The sequence below is a fragment of the Danio rerio genome, chromosome 22, assembly GCF_052040795.2.
Source record: "Danio rerio strain M-AB ecotype USA chromosome 22, GRCz13ab, whole genome shotgun sequence".
Classification (NCBI taxonomy): Eukaryota; Metazoa; Chordata; class Actinopteri; order Cypriniformes; family Danionidae; genus Danio; species Danio rerio.
This window is the reverse complement of record NC_141042.1, coordinates 32,644,128-32,666,444: the sequence shown is the minus strand read 5'-3', so window position 1 is coordinate 32,666,444 and position 22,317 is coordinate 32,644,128. Positions and strand designations below refer to the sequence as shown.

At 34.9% G+C, this 22,317-nt stretch overlaps 1 protein-coding gene across 2 annotated transcripts in view; it reads left to right on the top strand.

Moving 5' to 3' along the window:
• The first annotated feature begins 10,700 nt into the window (after positions 1-10,700).
• Positions 10,701-22,317, top strand: part of rbm20 (RNA binding motif protein 20) — a 151,380-nt gene continuing 139,763 nt past the window's right edge. For both annotated transcript variants that reach the window (XR_015522245.1, XM_087304612.1), the window contains exon 1: positions 10,701-10,911. Coding sequence is in view for 1 of the 2 variants with exons in the window: in XM_087304612.1 (XP_087160738.1) it covers positions 10,823-10,911 (89 nt within the window). In the remaining variant the exon portion in view is untranslated. The remainder of the gene's footprint in view (positions 10,912-22,317) is intronic.

The following is a 22,317-nucleotide window of genomic DNA, read 5'->3' as shown; positions in this document are numbered from 1 at the left end:
CTACTCTTGCAAAAGGGCAACGTCATGACTTGGCATGATGTCTAATGATGGGTAGTGCTAATTTGCCATTTGCAAACAACAGTTTTTTAAAAGGCACGGATGGTGGGTAAACATGTTTCAAAGAGCATAACAAAAAAACGAAGCTGTAAATTTATAATGCATCTTCCTTTTAGAAAATTACAATCATCATTTTTTTACATTTATATGTAGTCATTTGGCAGAGGAGGCTTTTAAAAAGTGGCTTATAATCGAGGAGGTATTCAGAATTTCAGCAAGAGGCAATACACAAGATGTGCTAATTATAGAAATGTATTATTAGTGTTTAGAGAGTGTTAAAGTAAGGGGGAGTAGGCGGCATGGTGGCTCAGTGTTTAGCACAGTTGCCTCACAGCAAGAAGGTCGCTGGTTCAAGTCGTAGCTAAGCCAGTTGGCATTTCTGTGTGGAGTTTGCATGTTCTCCCCTTGTTCATGTGGGTTTCCTCAGGGTTCTCCGGTTTCTCCCACAGTTAAAAGAGTTATAGTATAGGTGAATTAGATAAACTAAATTGTCCTTAGTGTATGAGTGTGATTATGAATGAGAGTATATGGGTGTTTTCCAGTAATGGGGTTGCAGCTGGAAGGGCATCCGCTGTGTAAAACATATGCAGGAATAGTTGGCGGTTCATTCAGCCGTGGCGACCCCTGATAATAAAGAGAATAAGAAAAAGGAAATTGATTGGATGAGTAAAGGCTCGTACACTGGGATTCGTTTGCGTTTATCGTAGCATTTTTCGAGATGTTTTTCCGCTTTTAAATCTAATCGTTTTTCACTGGCTTTGAGCAGAAGAGTATGCAAAATCACTCTTTGAGTTAGATGACGCTTAATGAAACACAGAAAGACCCTGGTGCGCAAGGTGGCTACACAACTTTAAGCTTCTGTCACCCGCTTGTAACACAGATGAAGAGAGAAAGTTGACATGCTTGTTGTTAAAGTTACTGGTGATTTGAACAAACGTGGATGGTTCAAGCTGCAGCTCCAGCTCCAGCTCTAGCGATGAAGAAATGATTACTTTTCACCAGTGCAATAAGCAGTGGAGGAGGTTAACACGGCGCATTTAAACAAAAAAATGAGCATGAGGCGTTTCTTCAAAAATGATGCTTTTACATCTGGCGTTTTGTGCATTGGTGTGCATGATCACATTGCCGCCCTTTATTTAGTCACGAGGCGTTAAACGTTGACGGAAAACACGAGCAAAAAGCGTCCTGATGCATGGGCCTTAAGGGGGAGTGTTTTTTTTCTTCCTTTTTTTTGAGATAAAGAAGAATGTTTTTACAGGTGGTTTGTCAAGCCCACTCAACTGTGTGAAGCACACTTCATAAATGTATTTGTGTGCGTGCGTGCGTGCGTGTGTGTGCGCGCTGATCAGTGTTGTGTAATAATAAAACTAGATTAGAATAGAGTTTTCCAAATAACATTTTTAATGCTCCTGTTAATGCCCTTATATCATCACTTCAGTGCTGCATGGAAATAACTCTTTGAATCTACTTCACAGTTTTAATTAATTAGCATTTTCACAACTAAAACACAAGACCGAATTTTTAAAGACCAATTTCAATCAGACCAGCAGCACAAAAATGAAGATATCACAAGGTGATAAACCAGCTGAATAATATATTCAGAAACAAAAAAGCAAAAACTAAAGTTGCTTCAGTGTCATAAAAATGTGTATTTAACCCTTAATTACGTTCCTTCACAGATTCAGTATGAAAACTAGCAAGAATATACAACAAACACCTTTATGGTACCTAATATAGTAATTTAAATTGTCATTCACTATCAATTTGATGAAACTAATCACCAAAAAACTGCTATTATAGACAACCATAAATTGCATTTATGCATTTTAAACAATACAAAAACATAACAGCTGCTCAAAAATGAAATCGATGAACAGTTTTCAAGCTAAGCACAAATTAAACGTGGTGTGTCAGCAACTTATAGAAAGTGAGCTGTGGATATTCAAAGTGCAAAATCTGCTTTTGTATAACAGCTATAAAATATATAAACAATAAAAAATAAAAAAACAAATCACAGCAATTTCTGAGCAATACAACACTATACATTTAAATACCGTGTTCTGAAATATAACAAATGTGTCACTGTGTCTACTAAACTAATCAATTTTGTTATACAGATGACGTGTGCTTATTTATTTGAAGCAACCAACTTAGAAGTAATAGTAATTAATAATTTCTAATTCTATTAATCTACTCGGTCTCTTGCGAGCACACTACTAGCCTCTCTAACACACGGACTTTAGGCTGATTTATACTTTTGCCAGGCACAGCATCTTGCATCTCCGCTGTCTGCGCTCGCACCTCACGAAACAGACGAGGCTTTATACTTGACGAATTTGCTGTATTCTTTTAAACGACAGGGGGCGGTCTAAAGAAACTGACCGTTAAATCAGACAGATAACCATAGAAGTAGGAAGTTTCCGGAACTACGTCATATCATTAATATCATACAAGATTTTAAAAAATAATAATAATAATTTATTAATTATTTAAATGATTATAAGGATTTTTATAACGATTCAAGATTTTCTTAAATCAAACTTTGATGCATCACTTGTGTTTATTCGGATCTCAGACAGTTCCATCTTTTAAAGTTTATTAAAATATTAATGACAACAGAGCATGGGTTGCTCTACAAATGTATTTTTTATTTTAGCAAGATTAAAAGCAAAAAAAGTACACAATTAAAACTAAACTAAAGATTTTTTTTTTGACCCACTCCACAATTCACATATTACGGTCTGGCGAGTTTGTTTTTTACTTATATTCTAAAAAGGCACTAATGGTCCAACATTCCTGACCATTATCACCAATAAAGCATAGAAAAACAGGCCATTAATATATTGTAAACCGAGTTATTAAAGAAATATTTCAGCTTTGTAACTATTAAATTGTTTTCAATTAAAATATTCTGTAATTCTGTATTAAAAAACCATAAGGGTTTCCACTTTTGCCATGGCCTCTCTTTTTGGTTTTAACAAACTTATCCCTAAAGTTTTTCTAAACTTTTAACAAAAACTTTCTTATTGGTCATCTGGTTATCTCTATGATCACGGATCACTGTTTCAGGCAAAATCTCTTCAAAGTGTTGTATATATTAAATTCAAATCAAATACGGAACTGTTTGCTCTAGTCTAGTCTCAAAAAAAAATCATGCGCTACACCGGCCGAAATCATGTCGCGCGCACCTAAAGCGAACCTCCGCAAACAACGATGATGTCACAATCTCCGCGCTCACCCAAGCGTTGAGTATAAACCAGGGCTGTTTCTTAATTTCAAGAACGCAGAGAACGGACTTGCATTCTTGTGGCGACTGGTCTTGCTAGGTCACCTTGGAAGAACGAACTCGGGAGACCACGAGAACACAGAACTAGTCTTGTGGGAAATGAGATGCTGCGTTCTTCCTGATGGTTACATGACCTTGACGCACTTTTAACTGAAATTTATTTAAACATTACAGCATTTACACAACAATTCTTAGTTTTTCCCCCTTTTCACAATATATACTATGCATAAAGACTTTACAAATGTACGTTGCACAATACAAATAAAACAAATACGAATATGAATTTCAGCATATAAACACCCTTAATGTGATTATGCCTTTATGAAGATTTTCATGTTAATGTAAACTCCTGAGGTAAATAAGTTGTATCTCTGAACATTAATAATAAACCTTTATAAAATGGTGCGCTTCTCACCTCCAGTCACAATGACTTCTGAGACTTCTAGAGCAAGTTCACTGCTTAAGTCTGTATCGGTGTGTCCTCGATACCAAGAGCACATCCGGGAAATCCGTCCTCCATTCTTGCGGTCTTGAGTTTTGGAACTGAACTTTGGCAGTTGATGATGACGTTACATGAGAACATTAGGACACAAGAACACTGCAGAACACATATTGAAAAACAGCCCTTTTTGGTGTCTTTCGTGTGCACGCTTGGTGTACCTTGCGAAAATCCGATCTCTCTGCTTTCACTTGACTTTTGCCTGGCATCACATTGCGGAACTCCGTTGACTGCGCGTGCACCTCAAGAAATGGACGAGGCTTTTATACTTGCGACGTTCGCCGTTGTGATATTCTTTAAACGACAGGGGGCGGTCAAAAGAAACTGACCATAAAGTCAGAAGGAAAAACAGAGAAGTAGAAAGTTTCCGAAACTTTGTCATATCATTAATATAATTTAAGATTTGTAAAGTAATTATTTTAAATTATTTTAATGATTATACATTTTTTTAAACAATTCAAGATTTCTTAAATCAAACTTTAATTCATCACTTGCGTTTGTGTATATCTCGGACAGTTTTGCCTATTAATGTTTATTTAAATATTAATGACAACAGAACATGAGTTGCTCTACAAATATATTTTTATTATGCCTAGAATAAAAGCTGAAAAGTACACTTACTAAAAATACAGATGTTTTTTAAGATTTAGTCCGCTCCACAATTCACACATTCTTGTCTGGCTAGTTTGTTCTTTTCTTATGCTAAAAAGGCAATAATTGTCCAACATTCCTGACCATTATCACCAATAAAGACTAGAAAAACAGGCCATCAGTATATTGTAAACCGACTGCTTCAAATATTCCTTTCTAGTTGACAAAGAAATAATTTGTGACCTTATTTTAGATTTGTAAATATTAAATTTTTTAAATTAAAAATTGTAACATATACAGCAGTGTAAAACCTATGACTGGTGAAAAAACATATTCTGTAATTGTCTCCGCTTTTGCCATAGCCTCTTTTGGCTTTAACAAACGTAACCCTCAGGTTTTTCCAAACCTTTTTAACAAAAACCTTTCCCATGGCTGTTGCTATTCCTAGCCAAGAATTATTGATCATCTGCTTATCTCTTTGATCACGGTCGTACCGGTTTCATATTCAACTCAGATCAAATGCGGAGACGTGTGAAAGAGACCAAACAGGGCTGTTTCTCTGAAGAATAGATGTGTTCTTGCATCCTCATGTTCTCGTGTAACGTCATCATCAACTGCCAAAGTTCCAAAACTTCCAAGAACGGAGTATGCAATAAATTTCCTTGATGAGTTTTTGGTATCGAGGACGCACCGATACAGACATGAGCACCAAACTCGCTCTAGAAGTCTCAGAAGGCATTGCTACTGGAGGTGGGAAGAACAACATTTTATATAGATTTATTGTTAAAGTTTAGAGATACAACTTATTTATCTTAGGAGTTTCCCTAAATGAAAGGGTGAAAGTAAACATTACTGTGAAAGTCTAAGGGTGTTTATTTGCTGTAATTCGTATTAAAAATCCCCCAGTCCCACAACACGTCGCCGCTATAAACTGGAAGATGGGGTCTAGACTGCAGCCAAAATTACTTACCAAGTAATGGACAAACGCATCATATTGTAATGATAACAGAGTTACTATATTTAAAAAATAATGTGTCAAAAAGTAGTGTGTTATTTTTTTTACCAAGATTTACTTAAGACACTCACTAAACCTAAAAGTAAAACAAAAAACTTAAGCTAACAATTAATATTTGGTAAATTTCTTTTAAAATTTATCTTTTAAAATTTATCGTTTGAAATATATAAATTAAAATTGTAATTGAAATTATGTTATATAAAATTATATTATATTATTATATTATGTTATTGAATATTATTATATTATGTTATTGAAATTATATATATATATATATATATATATATATATATATATATATATATATATATATATAGTATAAAAATTCAGACTTTTGTAGAATATAAAGTCAAAAACTAGTCAAAGAAGCAGTCACACTACAGGTCCAAAGATAGCTAAATATTTAATTTCTTACCAAAGGGGATGTTTTGAGCGTAGATGCTCTTTATCAGACAATGAGCACATTATTAGACCTTTATAGAATAAAAGAAGTATTACCATTTTACTCAAACACATTCCTAAAGCAGTTTACTGTAGTATTTCTAGCACTGCATGCTGACACACAGCTGTCATTTTGGCTGCAACTGTTTCTGAGGGTTTTCTGTGTGCAGTTGTTCTGCTGATGTGGCTGTGGTTTTAGTGTCAGTGATTCTGTAAACCGGATCAGCTTTCCTACAAGTCAAGAAAGCTCCAGCCCTGTGACTGCGAGTGTCACGGGTGTCAGCGGGAGCTTAATGAGGCACTCAGCAAGAGGATAAAAGACCTTCTATGCCTTTACTCTGCATTATTTTGACTCAAAATCTACTGTTTTATCATTCTTTTGTATATAGTTCGGTCTATTTTTCATTCCCCATATTTTACTTAAGTCTGAGTTTATTTATAGAGCACAAATAAAAACTAGTACAGTTGAAAAATGTGCATTACAATGTTCTAAATTACTTATAAAAATATAAATAAAAACTGCAAACAACATCACAATAAATATATATTTTTTTTTAAGGATGAGATGTTGGTGCATGGTATAATGTGGATCAGTAGCATGTTGCAAAGTTTAGGTGCAGCTTTGGCAAAAGCATGATCACTTCTAGATTTTCATTTTGTCTTAAGAACAATCAACAAACCCGACTAAAAGACCTAAGTGTTCTTTTCGGATCATATTAGCAAAACAGATCAGAGAGGTAGGAAGGTGCGAGGGCATGCAAACATTTAAATACAAGCCAGGGCTCAACAATAAGGACTGCCCGATGGCCCAGGGCCAGCGTGAGAGATGCTCGGGACAGTAGACAAAATCGTTGCAGGCCCGATCAGGCAGTGCGGCCTTGTCACTAAATTTAAATAGATGGCAACATGACCGTAACATCAAATTATGAGGCTAAAAGAAAACGTCTGTTTCTAACGTTGTAAAAACATTTAAATTAGTACAGCACGACAAAAAAAATTTAAGTGATGTTTTGCATAGTTTGTCGTCACTTTTAAGTCAGCCACCTTTTGTTTTGGAATAAAATACCTGCGCATTTTCCATACTGCTATGTTTTACTGCTAAATATTTTAACATTTTTCAAACATTTAAATTCTGCATTCACATACATTATTTCGTGACACATTATTTAATATATGTGGCTAATAAATAGCAATTCACTTTTTTCTTTTTTTTTTTTAGCGGGGCCAGTGAAAATTTTGGCAGGGCAAGTAAAAATCTGAACCACTGGTCCAATCGGGCCAGTTGAAAAAATCTTTAGCATTGAACCCTGCAAGCACTTTAAATTTATTCTAAAGCTTACCCGGGACCAATGTAAAGACATTAAAATAGGAGTAAGAGCTCACTCAACACCAAACGTTCCTTTGCTTCTAAAAATGCAGAGTCAGTGCTCAAGAATAGTTTTTTTTTTAAATGCACAGCATAAAGCACGAGAGTATCCGGAGACAGTCACTGAGTGTCTGTAATCAGAAACTTGCAATGGTTGTCCCTCATCTAAGCTTTTCTGTGAAAGTTGAAGAACTCGACACAGCATTTAAAAACATTGTGCTCAATGTGGTGAGACTCAACAAACGGTAAAGTGCATTCTGAAACTACAGGGTGATTCAAAAAGAACACCACAACTTTAAGGTTGATGTCATTCAAGTGTCGGAGTGGGGTCATATAGAACATCTATGAACTTGTTTTTTACTGAAAACAAACTTTAGGTACTCTTCACGTTGATTAATTACCCCTAATTATCATGTTTCTTTGATTTAAATACAGATTTTCAAAGTTGTGGTATTCTTTTTGAAGCACAATGTATTTACAATTCTCGGCTTCTCCAAAATGTTTTAAATGAACGATTTTCCTCCAAATTCTACAAAGATAACCATGTAATGTCAAGGTGAAAGTAGTTTACATTTTAGCAAATTTCTTAAAAGAAAGAAAGAAAGAAAGAAAGAAAGAAAGAAAGAAAGAAAGAAAGAAAGAAAGAAAGAAAAAAAGACAAATCACATTTAAATGGTATACGCAATCTTTGCTTAATACTTTGTTAAAGCAGATTTGGAATTAATTACAGCTTCAAGTCTTTCTGAAAATGACACGCCACATTTGTTTTTGGACAGTTTTTCTCCATTCGTCCCTCTTCAAAGATCATCAATCAGGTTCAAGTCTGGGCTCTGGCCAGGCTCGTAGCCACTTCTTTGTGATGTTATCTGTTCCTATGGTCAATGTTCTACTGAAAAATAAACCATCACCCCAGTTTGAGGTCGAGGACTGAACTTGCCTACCCCTGGTTTAGCCACTGTATCATATATGCCTGATTTAATAGAGAGCTTCAGAGATGGTTTCCGTGGATGTATTTCAGATTGACTATTGGATTCTTGTTCACTTCTCTAGCTAAGGCCCTTCTCCACCAATTGCTCAGTTTGACCGGATGGCTGCTGTAGGAAGAGTCCTTTTGGTTTCAAACTTCCTCCATTTATAGGTGATGGAGGCCACTGTTGTCATTGGGATTTTCAGTTCTGAAGAAAAGTTTCTGTACCCTTCCTCAGATTTGTGCCTTAATCTCTCTCAGAAGTAAACTGATAATTCCTTGGACTTCGTAGCTTGATTTTTGCACTGACATACACTATTAACTCTAGAATCTTATTTAGACTTTCCAAATCGTGTTTAGTCAGCTGCATTTATCCCAGGACGCACCTAATGATCTATTTGATGATCTTTAGTGGCATAAATTCAACAAGGTAATGGAAATATGCCTCAGAGATTTTGGTCCATATTGGCATGATAGCATCACACAGTTGCTGCAGATTTGTCGGCTGCACATTCATGATGCGAATCTCCTGTTCCACCACAACCCAAAGGTGCTCTATTGGATAGAGATCTGGTGACTGTGCAGCCCATTTGAGTACAGTGAACTCATTGTCATGTTCAAGAAACAAGTCTGAGATGATTCACACTTTATGACATGGCGGGTTATCCTGCTGACACTGTGACTGTGGTTATAAAGGGATGGACATGGTCAGCAACAATACTCAGGTAGGCTGTGGCGTTGCGAGGCTCAATTGGTACTAATGGGCCCAAAGTGTGGCAAGAAAATATCCCCACACCATTACACCACCACCACCACCACCACCACCACCACCAGCCTGAACTGTTGATACAGAAGGCAGGATGGATCCATGCTTTCATGTTGTTGAAGCCAAATTCTGACCCTACCATCTGAATATCGCAGCTGAAATTGAGACTCATCAGATCAGGGAATGTTTTTCCAATATTCTATTATCCAATTTTGGTGAGCCTGTGCGAGTTGTACTCTCAGTTTTCTGTTCTTAGCTGACAGGAGTGGCACCCGGTGTGGTCTTTTGCTGCTGTAGCCCGTCCGGTTCAAGGTTGGACATGTGCATTCAGAGATGCTCTTCTGCATACCTCAGTTATAACGCGTGGTTATTTGAGTTACTGTTGCATTTCTATCAGCTCGAATCAGTCTGGCCATTCTCCTCTAACCTCTGCTATCAAGGCATTTGCGCCCACAGAACTGCCGCTCACTGGATATTTTCTCTTTTTTGGACCATTCTCTGTAAACCCTAGAAATGGATGTGCATGAAAATTCCTGTAGATCAGCAGTTTCTGAAATGCTCAGATCAGCCCGTCTGGCACCAACATGCCATTTTTAAAGTCACTTAAATCCCCTTTCTTCCCCATTCTGATGCTCGGTTATAACTGCAGCAGATCGTCTTGACCATGCCTAAATGCATAGAGCTGTTGTTCTAGTGTTTTGTCTATTCAATGTTCCATCTGTATTTTGTTTTATTTATGTTTTTGCTCTATCCTTTTCTATCGTGCCTATTTTTCTATCTGGTGTTTTATCTATTATTCTATCTTTCTCATTCTGCCTATCTATTCTGTCTATTTATCCAATATCATGTCTGTAATCTTGTTATCATTCTGTCATTCTGTCTTGTTCTATTGTAAATTGTTTAGTTATATCTATCCACAATTCTAAGTTCCAACATACGTTTGTTCTTAGAACGATCGATAGATAGAGAGATAACATTATATCTATCAATCTTTGTGTAACTATTGTGCTGTCCATCTATTATTTTGTTATATCCTTTATTCAGTCTGTCATATGTTGTTCTCATCCAATTGAATCTTTAAATCTGTTGCATCTGTTGTGTATAAGACTTTGTATATGACTTTGTATACTTCAGTGCCATTCCGTTTGTTGTGTTTTCTATTCTAGTTCTGTCTACTATCTAATACTATCGATTCAAGTTAAACTTTTGTTTGCTGACAATTTAAAAATCTGAATGTTAAATCAAATGCCACTAAAAACACTTTTACCCATTACTTAAATCTCCAGTAAATCTTTGCATCTGATGCTGAAAGTCTTTGCCGCAGACCCTCGGTCTGCATTAATGCTCCTCAGCTTTACACTCAGAGAATCAAAGGGCTTTGCACATAGACGACGGGGCTCCGTTGTCCCCCTCACTAAACGTTAATGGTCAGAAATGTTAATAATCTGCACACAGTCCCCCGTGCCTTTGATGATCCGATGACGAAACTGATCCAACACTTTTGAGCGTCCGGCTAATGGCATTCCTCACACTTGCTCCATCATTGGCCAGCAGGAGAATGAAAGCGTACGGCAGCCCTCAGGGACTCCCAAATGGTCAAGTTCCTTTACCGTCTCTTCTTCCTGTCGTATTCCTCCAGCTTCACCACCACCGGCCCCTTTTGAACACCTTTTTTTATCCACACTTTTTTTAGACGTTTGAGGGGTCTGGCAGGAGCCACTTTCATTACCGCCGCTGATCCCAGAGGAACCCATTCAGAATAACACGCCAGGATTCAGTGCAGAAAGCAGAACTCTTGAAACTTTGTTGGGATTTCTTTCCGGTTCTTTCTACTATGAAGCAAACTTGGGACAAGGGTGTTTTTGAAAACGGACAGTCTAAAATTGCTGGGAATGTCGGGAAGGCTGTTGAGCACCTCCAAAGGTAGGAACATTTGCCGTTTTTGGAAAGCATGCTTGCGTTGTATGCAAAATCAATTTACTTGCCAGTGTTTTGACTCTGTTTTGGGTGGTGAAATAAGACTTGAGTACTGTGAGATGCCTTGTAAATGTTTGGAGTCACGGTTTGTTTTGTTTTAAGACAGAGATGATGGATTGGTTTGATGAGTGTAACTTGGTGTCCTTTGCCAAAGTGTAGTTCCGCTGTGATTTTCGGAGCTATTATTGTAGTCACGCTTCTCCAACAGAAACACTGTTATCATTCCTGTTATCATTCCTGCTTATCCCTTAATGCTTTTTTGCCCCGTCACAGATTCAAACACGCATTTCACTTGTACATTAAATCTAATATAGTCATGGGGTTGTTTGATTTTATTGTATCACTTAATTATTATTTTTTTATTGATTTATTTAAGATGTTTTTCTTAGATTTTATTGAGTTTACTATTAAACTTATTCTAATGCACAGTGCTTATTATTCTGACAATTTGAACTAACACTTGGTTCAACTGGTAATGTGGTTAAAATATGACAATTGATTGGACTGTTAAGTATGAAATAATTTATTTAAAATGCAACATAAATCTAATAAAGTGAAGTGCTTATTTAATAGTATTATATTACTTAATTATTAATTTTTATTGTTTCATTTAAGACCATTTTTTAAACATTTTATTTATTATTTTTTACATTTTGTTGAGTTTACTATTAAACTTGTTCTAATGCACAGTGCTTATTATTCTGACAATTTGAACAAACACTTAGATGGTTGTTGGTTTAACTGGTAATCTGGTTAAAATATGACAATTAATCGGACCATAATAAATGAAATAATTTATATAAAATGCAACATAAATCTAATATAGTCTACTGCTTGTTTAATTTTATTATATCACTTATATTATTATTATTATTATTATATTTATTAATTTATTTGAGATGTTTTTGTTAAATTTAGTTGAGTTTACTATTAAATTTATTCTAATGCGCAGTGCTTGTTATTTTGACAATTTGAATAAATAGTTGGTAGTTAAATACTAAATCATTAATATAAAATACAACATAAAACTAATATAGTCAAGTGCTTGTTTGATTTTATCACTTAATTATTATTTTTTATTGATTTATTTGAGATGTTTTGTGTAATATTTTGTTGAGTTTACTATTAAACTTATTCTAATGCACAGTGCTTATTATTCTGAAAATTTGAACAAACACTTGGTTAGTTGGTTGTTGGTTCAACTGGTGATCTGGTTAAAATATGACAATTGATCGGACCGTTATATATTAAATAATTTATACAAAATGCAAAATAAATCTAATATAGTCTACTGCTTGTTTAATTTTATTATATCACTTATATTATTTTTTATTAATTTATTTGAGATGTTTTTGTTAGATTTAGTTGAGTTTACTATTAAACTTACTCTAATGCGCAGTGCTTGTTATTCTGACAATTTGAACGAACACTTGGTTAGTTGGTTGTTGGTTCAATTGGTAATCTGGTTAAAATATGACAATTGATCGGACCGTTTTATACGAAATAATTGATATAAAATACAACATAAATCTAATATAGTCTACTGCTTGTTTAACTTTATTATATCACTTGATTATTATTTTTATTGATTTACTTGAGACTTTTTTGTTGTTGTTGTTGATTCAAACACGCATTTCACTTATTAAATCCAATATAGTCAGGTGTTTGTTTGATTTTATTTTATCACTTAATTATTATTTTTTATTGATTTATTTAAGATGTTTTTGTTAGACTTTTACTATTAAGTTTACTATTAAACTTATTCTAATGCACAGTGCTTATTATTCTGACAATTTGAACTATCACTTGGTTAGTTGGTTGTTGGTTCAATTGGTAATCTGGTTAAATATGACAATTGATCAGGCCATAATATATGAAATAATTTATAGAAAATACAACATAAATCTACTATAGTCTACTGCTTGTTTAATTTTATTATATCACTTAAGTTTTATTTTTTTATTGATTTTTTAAAGGCGATTTTCTTTTTACATTTTGTTTACTATTTTTTTGTTACATTTTTGTTGAGTTTACTATTTACCTTTTATAATACACAGTGCTTTTTGTATTGATAATTTTAACTAACACTTGGTTAGTTGCTTCAACTGGTAATCTAGTTAAAATATGACAATTAAATTAGACAGAAAACGAAATAATTTATATAAAATACAAAATAATTCTAATATTATTAAGTGCTTGTTTTTTTTCATTATATCACTTAAATATTTATTTTTTTATTTTTTTTTATTTTTTTTTTCCAATTATTGGTATTTTCTCACGTTTTGATAAGTTTAGTATTAAACTTTTACTGCACAATGCTCATTATTCGAATGCACCTTTACCTAAGACTTAAAATATGTTGGCTCAACTAGTAATCTGCTTAAAATATATGAAAATTTGTTGGATGGTTAAATACAATTTTTTTGTAATTATAGATATTCTTTTTTTTTTGCGATTGTCATTCATTTTGTTTAATTAATGATGTAAAAGCTTTCCTAGAGTTATTTATTAAAAGTCTTTTTGGAAGTGACATTAAAATGACGTTTTTTAAAATGAGCAATTAGCCCTTTTAACACTATTAACACCATTATATAAAATACTTAATAGTATTTTTAAATATTATTTTCTTCGCTCCATAAATGTATTTATAAATTTGTTAAATGTCACAGAATAGCATTTTATCAAATTCCTTAATACATTTTCTTTTCGACTTAGTCCCTTTATTAATCTGGGGTTGCCACAGCGGAATGAACAGCCAACTTATCCAGAATCTGTTTTACACAGCGGATGCCCTAATTAATTGAATTAATTTATATATTATATTATATTAAAATATGGTCATATATTAGCTGTAAGCTACTTAATGTTAAAATAAGCTTTCAAATCAAAATGTTTTTGTGTATTCCATAAACTTTTGGTTGCACTGTCTGACATTTTAGTGTGTGCCTTATGCAAAGCATTATAAAAAAAATACTATCTAAAATATTCTTGATTTATTAATTGTATATATTTTGAAAGAATTATACATTATAAAACACACTGTAAGAAATAAATATGTCAAATAACAAAAAACAAACCAAAAAAACTCTGGATACTTGTCTAACATGTAAACTAAAAATGTCAAATTAAAATCACTTTTAAACTGCAGAGCTAAACGTTCCCCATCAAAAGTTATTGGAGCAGAGATCAAAATGCAGTATAAAAGTGTAAATAAACACCATAATAAATCACAAGCTGTCGACTATTTATGTTGAACTCCATATACTGTATTACATTTCAAAATGCCCTAAAAGTAAATAAAATCTGTTTAAAACGTCCACTGAAAAGCTTACTTTGTACTAAAACATACAGTAAGTGACTTATTTAATTACAGAGTGTCAGATGTGTTAGCCTATTCTTTCATCTCTCTTATTTTTATTTTTTAACATCATAAATCATTCATGAAGATGAAAACAGACGGAAATGAGGGAGGAAAAAGCAAAACACCTGAACTTGGTTTCTCCTCAGACTGTTTTGAATGTTTTCAGCAGATGCTACTGGTGACAAACTGTGATATCAGTGCTGATGTGGACATAAGTGATGGCCTCATTCCTGCAACATGCCTTTCTATGAATCAATTAGTCCACATATAATACAAATCACCAGAAACATTTGCATTTAATAGCTACTCACAGCCTTTTTCTTCGCAAACTGTCTTGCAAAGTTCAAATGGTTGCATGTAGACAACCGTTTAAGGCACTTATGCGACAACATGGTACTTAACTTGCTCTAGTACAAGTGAACATAATTAGCTCTCAGCACCGGACAAACATGGCAGTGAGTGACGTATGGAATCAGGCGGCTCTTCTGTGCGTCTTACAGAAATGTGGACGCCGGTTTTGTTGCTGTGCTAAAAAGGTGTCCGTTTACGGACGTGTCGTGTTCGTTAATGCTATTTTAACCACGTCAACATTCTCTGCTTATGCACAACACTTGCTATGTGTTCTGTGCAGGTCTGCTAACATTTCTTCTAGGCCTGTCACAATAGCTATGTTTTGTTGTTCGATATGTTGCACCAAAATATTCTGTGAATTAAATTTTATTGTTGTCATTTTATGCTACTCGTTATATAATGCCAGAACGACAACGTAATGGCATCATAATGCAAATACACTCTTCCAAAGAACATATAATATTCAGTCCCACTTTATATTAAGTGGCCTTAACTAATATGTACTTACACAGGAATTAATAGTTTGTTACAATGTACTTATTATGTAAATACATGTATTTACTGTGTACTTATGCTTGATTAAATACCTGTATGTAATTAGATCTGTTTAACTTTTGTATTTACATTTGTAAATACACTGCTGACCATTCCCTACACCTTAACCCACCCATAAACCTACCCACACCACCAAACTTGTCCCTAACCCAACCCCTATCCCAACTCAAGAGCACCACAAGTGTTCTCAAATACTTTATGAACACAGTAAGAACATTGTATTTATTTTTTGATGTAAGTACATAGTAGTTAAGGACACTTAATATAAAGTGGGACCTAATATTCTTATTCCTAAGACCAGGAGTGCCCAAACTTTTTATTATGAAGGGCCAAAAACTTGATTTGAGGGTAATGGGTAGTTACTGTAACGACGGGGAGTAACACCACAACAGAAGGTAGGATCCAAATGCAGGTTTATTCAAAGTCAGGCAAGCGATGGTCAACACAGGTGCAAACAGGTATTTGGAGACAGTCCAGAATCACAGTCGAATACAGGCTAGAGGTCAGAAGGCGGGCGGCAGACAAGGATAACTAAATAAACAAGGCTAGGTTCAAAACACAGGAAAACAAGACAAGGAAAACGCGTTGTGATGCTACTTTACAGTGAACAAGACTCGGCAACGTGTGTGTGTGGAAAAGAGGGGTTTAAATAGTCCATATAATCATTGTGTGGGTGGTTTCAGTCTATGACAAGGTTCAGGTGGTGAATGCAATCAAGTTAGGTGAATGAGCATGGGTGTCAGGGAGAAGTGCATGTATGAAAATGTAGTCCAGGAAAAGTGTAGTTCTAAGTGTGTGTGTGTTTACCAGCGACGTCTGGTGGTTGTTCGCTGGTGAACATGACAGTTACCACTTTTGATACAAAAATAGGGGACGCATAATGCAACGGGGGCCATATCGCTTGGGAGCCTAGACCACAGTGATCACAGGCCCAATAGCATGCCAGTGGTGGTAAATCGCAACTTAAAACATGTTTTCAGGAAAGTATGAACACTTGGACATTAAAATAAACTGTCTTTTATTGAAATCTGTGTAAACAGATGCAGTCAGTCTTTCTCTTTTACAACTCTGCAGCACTGCTATAGCTGATGATATGTTCGATAGTGTGGTACACTTGCATTAACTCAGCTGCGGTAACCTAGAGGAGAGGAGAAAATACTAATGAACCTAATTTTAAAGGGTGGAATTGATAACAGATTTTGGCTAAAATATTTGCCATTATTTGCAGTAACACCTATCCAAACATGGAAACAGCTCATACATCAACTAGATACAAACAGCTACACTGTAAAAAATTAAATGTTCAATTAGTCCTGAAAGCATATGTTTTTATTCACTTTAACTACTGAACTAATTGAATCACGTTCTAACTTAATTTTATAAGTTATGCAAGCTGTTTTGAGTCAGTTTAACATAATTTAAGTTCAATGAACTTATGATTGATTTGATTCAGTTTTAAAAAATCAAAGTCACCGGGATTTTTTTACATTGTAGTACAGTTTTCATATAGCCTATTTCTAATTTTAAAATATGAAAAGTTGCAATTTACTAGTTTATTTTCTTTACATGGGCATTATGTTGTTTAATAATGTATTAAATAAAATGTTTCAAGTCTTAAGTTAATGCTTATGTGCCTGACTTAACCTTGAGAAACAAATCATAATATTACGTTGGAATGTGATCCACTTACATTGTATTTACCGAATGTTTACAAATTACAGTTTGTGACCCTGTGTGTGAAAACCAGGCCAAATCTAATTTCGAGATAAAGTTTAACTGTAGTCATTCATTTCCCTTTGATTTCAGTTGTTGACATTGTTTTACTCAGTTAATATTAAATACATTATTATTATTTTCACAGACTCTTCTTTATGTCAAGTAGAAAACAGTCGATTAGAAAAAAAATGACTCCAGCTAGATTTTCACAGACTGGGTCACATTTTTAGCATTATTAGGTAATTAACCTAAATATTGTTGATAATGATTACATTGTCATTACCATGTCTGCTTCGGGAGAGACTTGGGGTACGAAGAACTGTCTGACTGCTTTGATTTTTGCAAGCTCTGTCCCCCCACTGTCTGCAGTATTTTTTCAGTCCTTTGCGTTTAAACTCTGAAACTGTAAGACATGGTTGTTTACCGGAAGCATCTGCCATTACTCTCAGTCAGGACTTGACAGACTCTGCTTAAAAGACCCGCCCTCCTCACTCCTTAAACTAACGACGACATCAAGTATTACCCAATCAAAAGTAGGAAATGAGGGATCTTCATAAAACGCGTGTGGGATAATTTGCATTAAAAATATACATTAAAAAAATGTAAAAATACAGGACAAAACTCGTAACGCGCAATTTCATTCTCAAATAAGGGATGATTCCGTATTTTAACAGACGGGTGGCAATGTGGGCCGAAGCTAAATATATTTGCCATGGGTAATTTCCTAATTTATTTTATAATGTTAAAAAATTAGTAGAAATCACTGCTTTATATTAACAAATACAGTATGTTTTACATTTTATAATTAACTTATTATAGTAAAAACAATCTAATTTATAACAGAATTACTGTAGTTTTTACCTTGATCTGCTTGCCGATGTCTTCTGCATAGTCCTCTATCCGTTGAATGACAGTATTTAAATGTTTTAAAAATCTGATTCATTCACAATATTTAATTAAAACTAGAGCTCTGCGCGGGACTAAATTTTGAATACTACTCCCGCCAGGTTTTAGCCCGAACCCGACCGCTCCCACTTATATTCAGCATTTGATGTCCCGCTGCCCGGCCCGCCCCGCCCCGTTTTCTACCCACCGCGCCCGTTCCGGCTAACGAGCGGGGGGAGAACAAAACTGAAAACCACCCAGCTATACATAGTCTAGAAAGCCTATAACAAGCTGTCTGTATACACACACACAGGCATCACACACACTCTCTCTCTCTCTCTTACACACACACACAGACAGCACAAAGCTCTCTCTCTGTCTCTCATTCGCGTGCGCACAGACACACACACACACACACACACACAGCAACAAACAAGCTAAACGCAGCATCACGCTGTCTCATTCACACACATACATGCGCGTGCTCGCTCGGGAGTCGGGAGCAATATTGTTGGACCGCCCGCTTACGTCCAAAATTAAACCAGTTAGCGAGCGCTCCCACGCTTTATTCGGAAATTTGAGGAATTTCAGACCTCTAATTGAAACCTTTAATTTCAGTTTGTTTGTTTTTTGTAGTACAGCAATTCACCTTATTCTTCACGTACAAACGGGCGCTGCCATTTGAATCTTTTTGGCAAGAGACTTCCGGTCCCATTCACTTCCATTCAGTTTTAGACATTAAAAACAATTCGTTTAATGCTTAATGTTGCAAACTTACCTTTTTTTTATTATATTATTCTACTCGGTCTGTATAGTCAGGCAAACACTTGTTTGTAGTCCAAGTGGTTGACTGTTTTCTGCCATTTAGTTTACCCAGTCATTTCTCTCATAGGCGACTGAACCGGAAGTTCTAAAACTATCGCAAAAATGAGCGCCCTTCCACATTGAAGAATAAGGTCAATAAAACAACTAAAAATGGTTACGTCAAATTAGAAATGACAATCTCTCTGTTAAAAGTGTTTGTTTTAACCCTCTCTATCACACTCACTGTCCTTTCAGATGGGATGTGGAGCTAAGTCAAAGGTTACAATGGGCCAGCTTTGGCCTGCAGGCCCTACTTTGGGCATCTCTGCTTTAGACTATTTAATCATAATCAGAATGTGAAAACGCTTATCCTAAATAAATAGTAATGAATGTTGAAAAGTAATAGAGGCTGCGATATCTGCTATATGATCTAGTTTTAGTCATCAGGCATCCACATGATTTGATTGATATTTATTGATTAGGATAAACCCCTTGAGGTGTACCATCTCATTTTCAAGGGGGTCCCACATTTAATCGCAATCGCATAATAATAACAACCCCCAGAAGACAAAAACAAAACATAAATTACACAACATCCAAAAACATAAAAAAGGGAAGTAGAATACATACAAACATATACATAGTGCAAAAAATATACAGATCAGTGAAATCAAATCACCACATAAATAATAACACCCTCAGGATAAAACAAGTATCATCCAAAATAAAATATGATAGCAAAGTTTCCTTAAACACCTATATGATGCAATTGGTCGAATGTTAGCGTAAATCATTCCAATCTATTAGACATAAAAACTCTTTTACCAATAGGTTTTTAAAACAAGTAACAAAAAAAAAGTCTGAACAGAATGGGCTCTATTTTTAAGGTGCAAGCGCAGAGCGCAAAACGCAGGGCGCAAACGCTTTCAGGGCGTGTCAGAACGCGTTTTTGCTAATTTAAGAACGGGAAAACCTGCTTTGCGCCATGGCACATGGTCTAAAAGGGTTGAGTTTATTTTCTTAATGAGTTATAGGTGTGTTTTGAGAATAAACCAATTAGAGTCTCATCTCTCATTCCCTTTAAGAGCCAGCTGCGTCGCACCAAGAGCGCATTCGCTATTTACAGGACGCAAAGTAAGTCTAAGTGGAAAAACTGAGCATTTCACTAGCAAACAGTTAACAGTTTTTTTTTTTTAACAGAAAACTGTTAAACAGAGCATCTACTGCGTGAGAATGAGAGATAATGGATCTACTTTCACATTCGCTTTTGGATAGGGAAACCTTTACGCACAGACATCAATTAGTCTATACATAAATAATTTTGTTTGTTAAGCGCAAATATTCGTTTCAAAACTGTTTCTAAATTCAGTTATAATTTCCAGCAAACGAATAAATGAACAATATTAACAAAATGTGCTCAAAAATCTGAGTTATATCCTAAAACACATGCTATGCCCCATATGGTCTAAAACCTGACAGGTGGGCAATTCTAAGCTTGTTTTTAATAAAACATATATAAATATGGATATATTAAATAATACTGCTAATAATAATAACATTATACAAAAGCAAATTGTTATGAATGAACTAAAAAAGCCTCCCGAGATAAAGAAGACATAAAAGCAGTGATTTTCCATATTTATGTAGGCTAGAAAATAATATGTTTTGTAATATTTTAATCCTTTATATTTATATCCTATATCTATTCTTATTATATCCTATATATATCCTTAATATTTACACTTTTTCATATGTAAAGATATTTGCCTATTGCTCTCTTGTGCGTATTAAGCAGTGTGTAAGCGAGGCGCAACTCTGCGCCGGAGTTTAGATCGGGTTAGTTTTGGTCTAATGAAAAAATCTATTATAGTTTCTCAAAATAGCGACGCGCCAGCGGTCCGCCTCAGAACGCCTCCCTTTTTAGACCAGAACGCCTATGGGCGCACAAATGAGCGCTAATGCATTTGCTATTTAAATAGCGTAGCGCAACGCCTCAAAACGACTCTTGCGCCAAGCTGAAACTGCCAAAAGACTATTGCGCCGCGCCTTGCGCCACACTGCGCTAGGTCTATGAAAGGGCCCAATGTCTTACCTCATAATTTAATGTAAAAAAAAACTAAACATTGTTGTAAATAATAAGGATACTTAAAATAAATACATTTAAATATAGATTGAAGCCAGTTAATATGTTATCTTGTGCCCAAAGATGGCCACTGCAGTAGATCATGCATCATACAATGATGGGTGTTAAAAGAACAACCCAGAACAAATCTGCACATTTAGAGGAGCAAGATCTAATTTCGATGCAATCTTATAAACAATTAATTGAAAATAAGTTGAATAGCAAGTTTCTTGCCAACCGTAAATAAAAAACAATGTCTAGACCAATGTAAGGTACTTATTCCAAGGTTGATTTTTACTTAAAATTTACTTGCATTTTACATGAAAATATACTATTTATAGCAAATACTGAAGTGTTTTTTACCATACTGACACCTTCAACAGAGGTAGAGATGTTGCACAATAAGCTAATATGTTTCTAGAATTGTTTTTTTTTGTATGTATACAAAACAAAACGTATGTAACAAAATATATTCACACCAAATATGATTGAGGTCATATCCATGTGTTGTGCGATAAGTTCATATGTTGATTATTGTGATGGGCCTAATTTCTTCCCATGTTGAAACTGCTGTCGTTTAGAGCTTTTTTAGCTTGAGAAAATGACAACTAGTCAGATGTTTTCAAATAGTGTGATTCAAAATAACAAATAGTGATTTCTAAGAGTAGTAAAGTAGATAAAAGCATGGCGGCTTTTGTTATTTTACACCAAAAGATCTAAACTTTTTCATTTGGAATTTGGAAAAAAATATCATAAACAGCATAATAAACAACATTTCACATATTACCAGAAAAAGGTTGGTTTGCCATCTCCAGGTTGGAGGAAAGTCCTTACCCCAGGTGGAGGAGTTCAAATATCTTGCGGTTTTGTTCATGAGTGAGAAAAGGATGGAAAATGTGCAGTAAAGCGGTCGATGTACTGGTCCGTTGTGATGAAAAAGGAGCTGAGACAAAAGGCAAAGCTCTTGATTTACTGGTCAATTTACGTTCCTACTCTCACCTATGGTCATGAGCTTTAGATCATGACTGAAAGAACCCGTTCTCGTATAGAAGCGGCTGAAATGAGTGTCCTTCACAGGGTGGCAGGGCCCACCCCTATAGAGGAGCTCTGTCACCCAGGGGGAGCTTAGAGTAGAGCCGCTGCTCCTCCACACTGAGAAAAGTCAAGACCTTCTTGCTGTGAGGAAAGGAAGGAAGTGATCTTAATTAATTTTATTATATTTAAAACTTCGTTCTGAAAATGGGTCAAATCTAGTGGTTCGAAGAACTGCGTACTGTATGTAGCATAACACTAAAAATGATTATTAATTAATATCTTGAATAATAATAAATGAATTTTATTTAATGGTGACATTACTGACAGTCAGGGACACCATACAAACACCATAAATTATATAAAAATAAAAAAAACAACAACATACACATAAACAAAACTGATGCAATCTAATCTTAAAACAATGACATTACCATTGCTATGTGAAACATATATACTTGATTTTTCGATTGGGAATCAAACTGTTTTGATTTGATTTATTTCAAACAGAAAAATCATACACAAA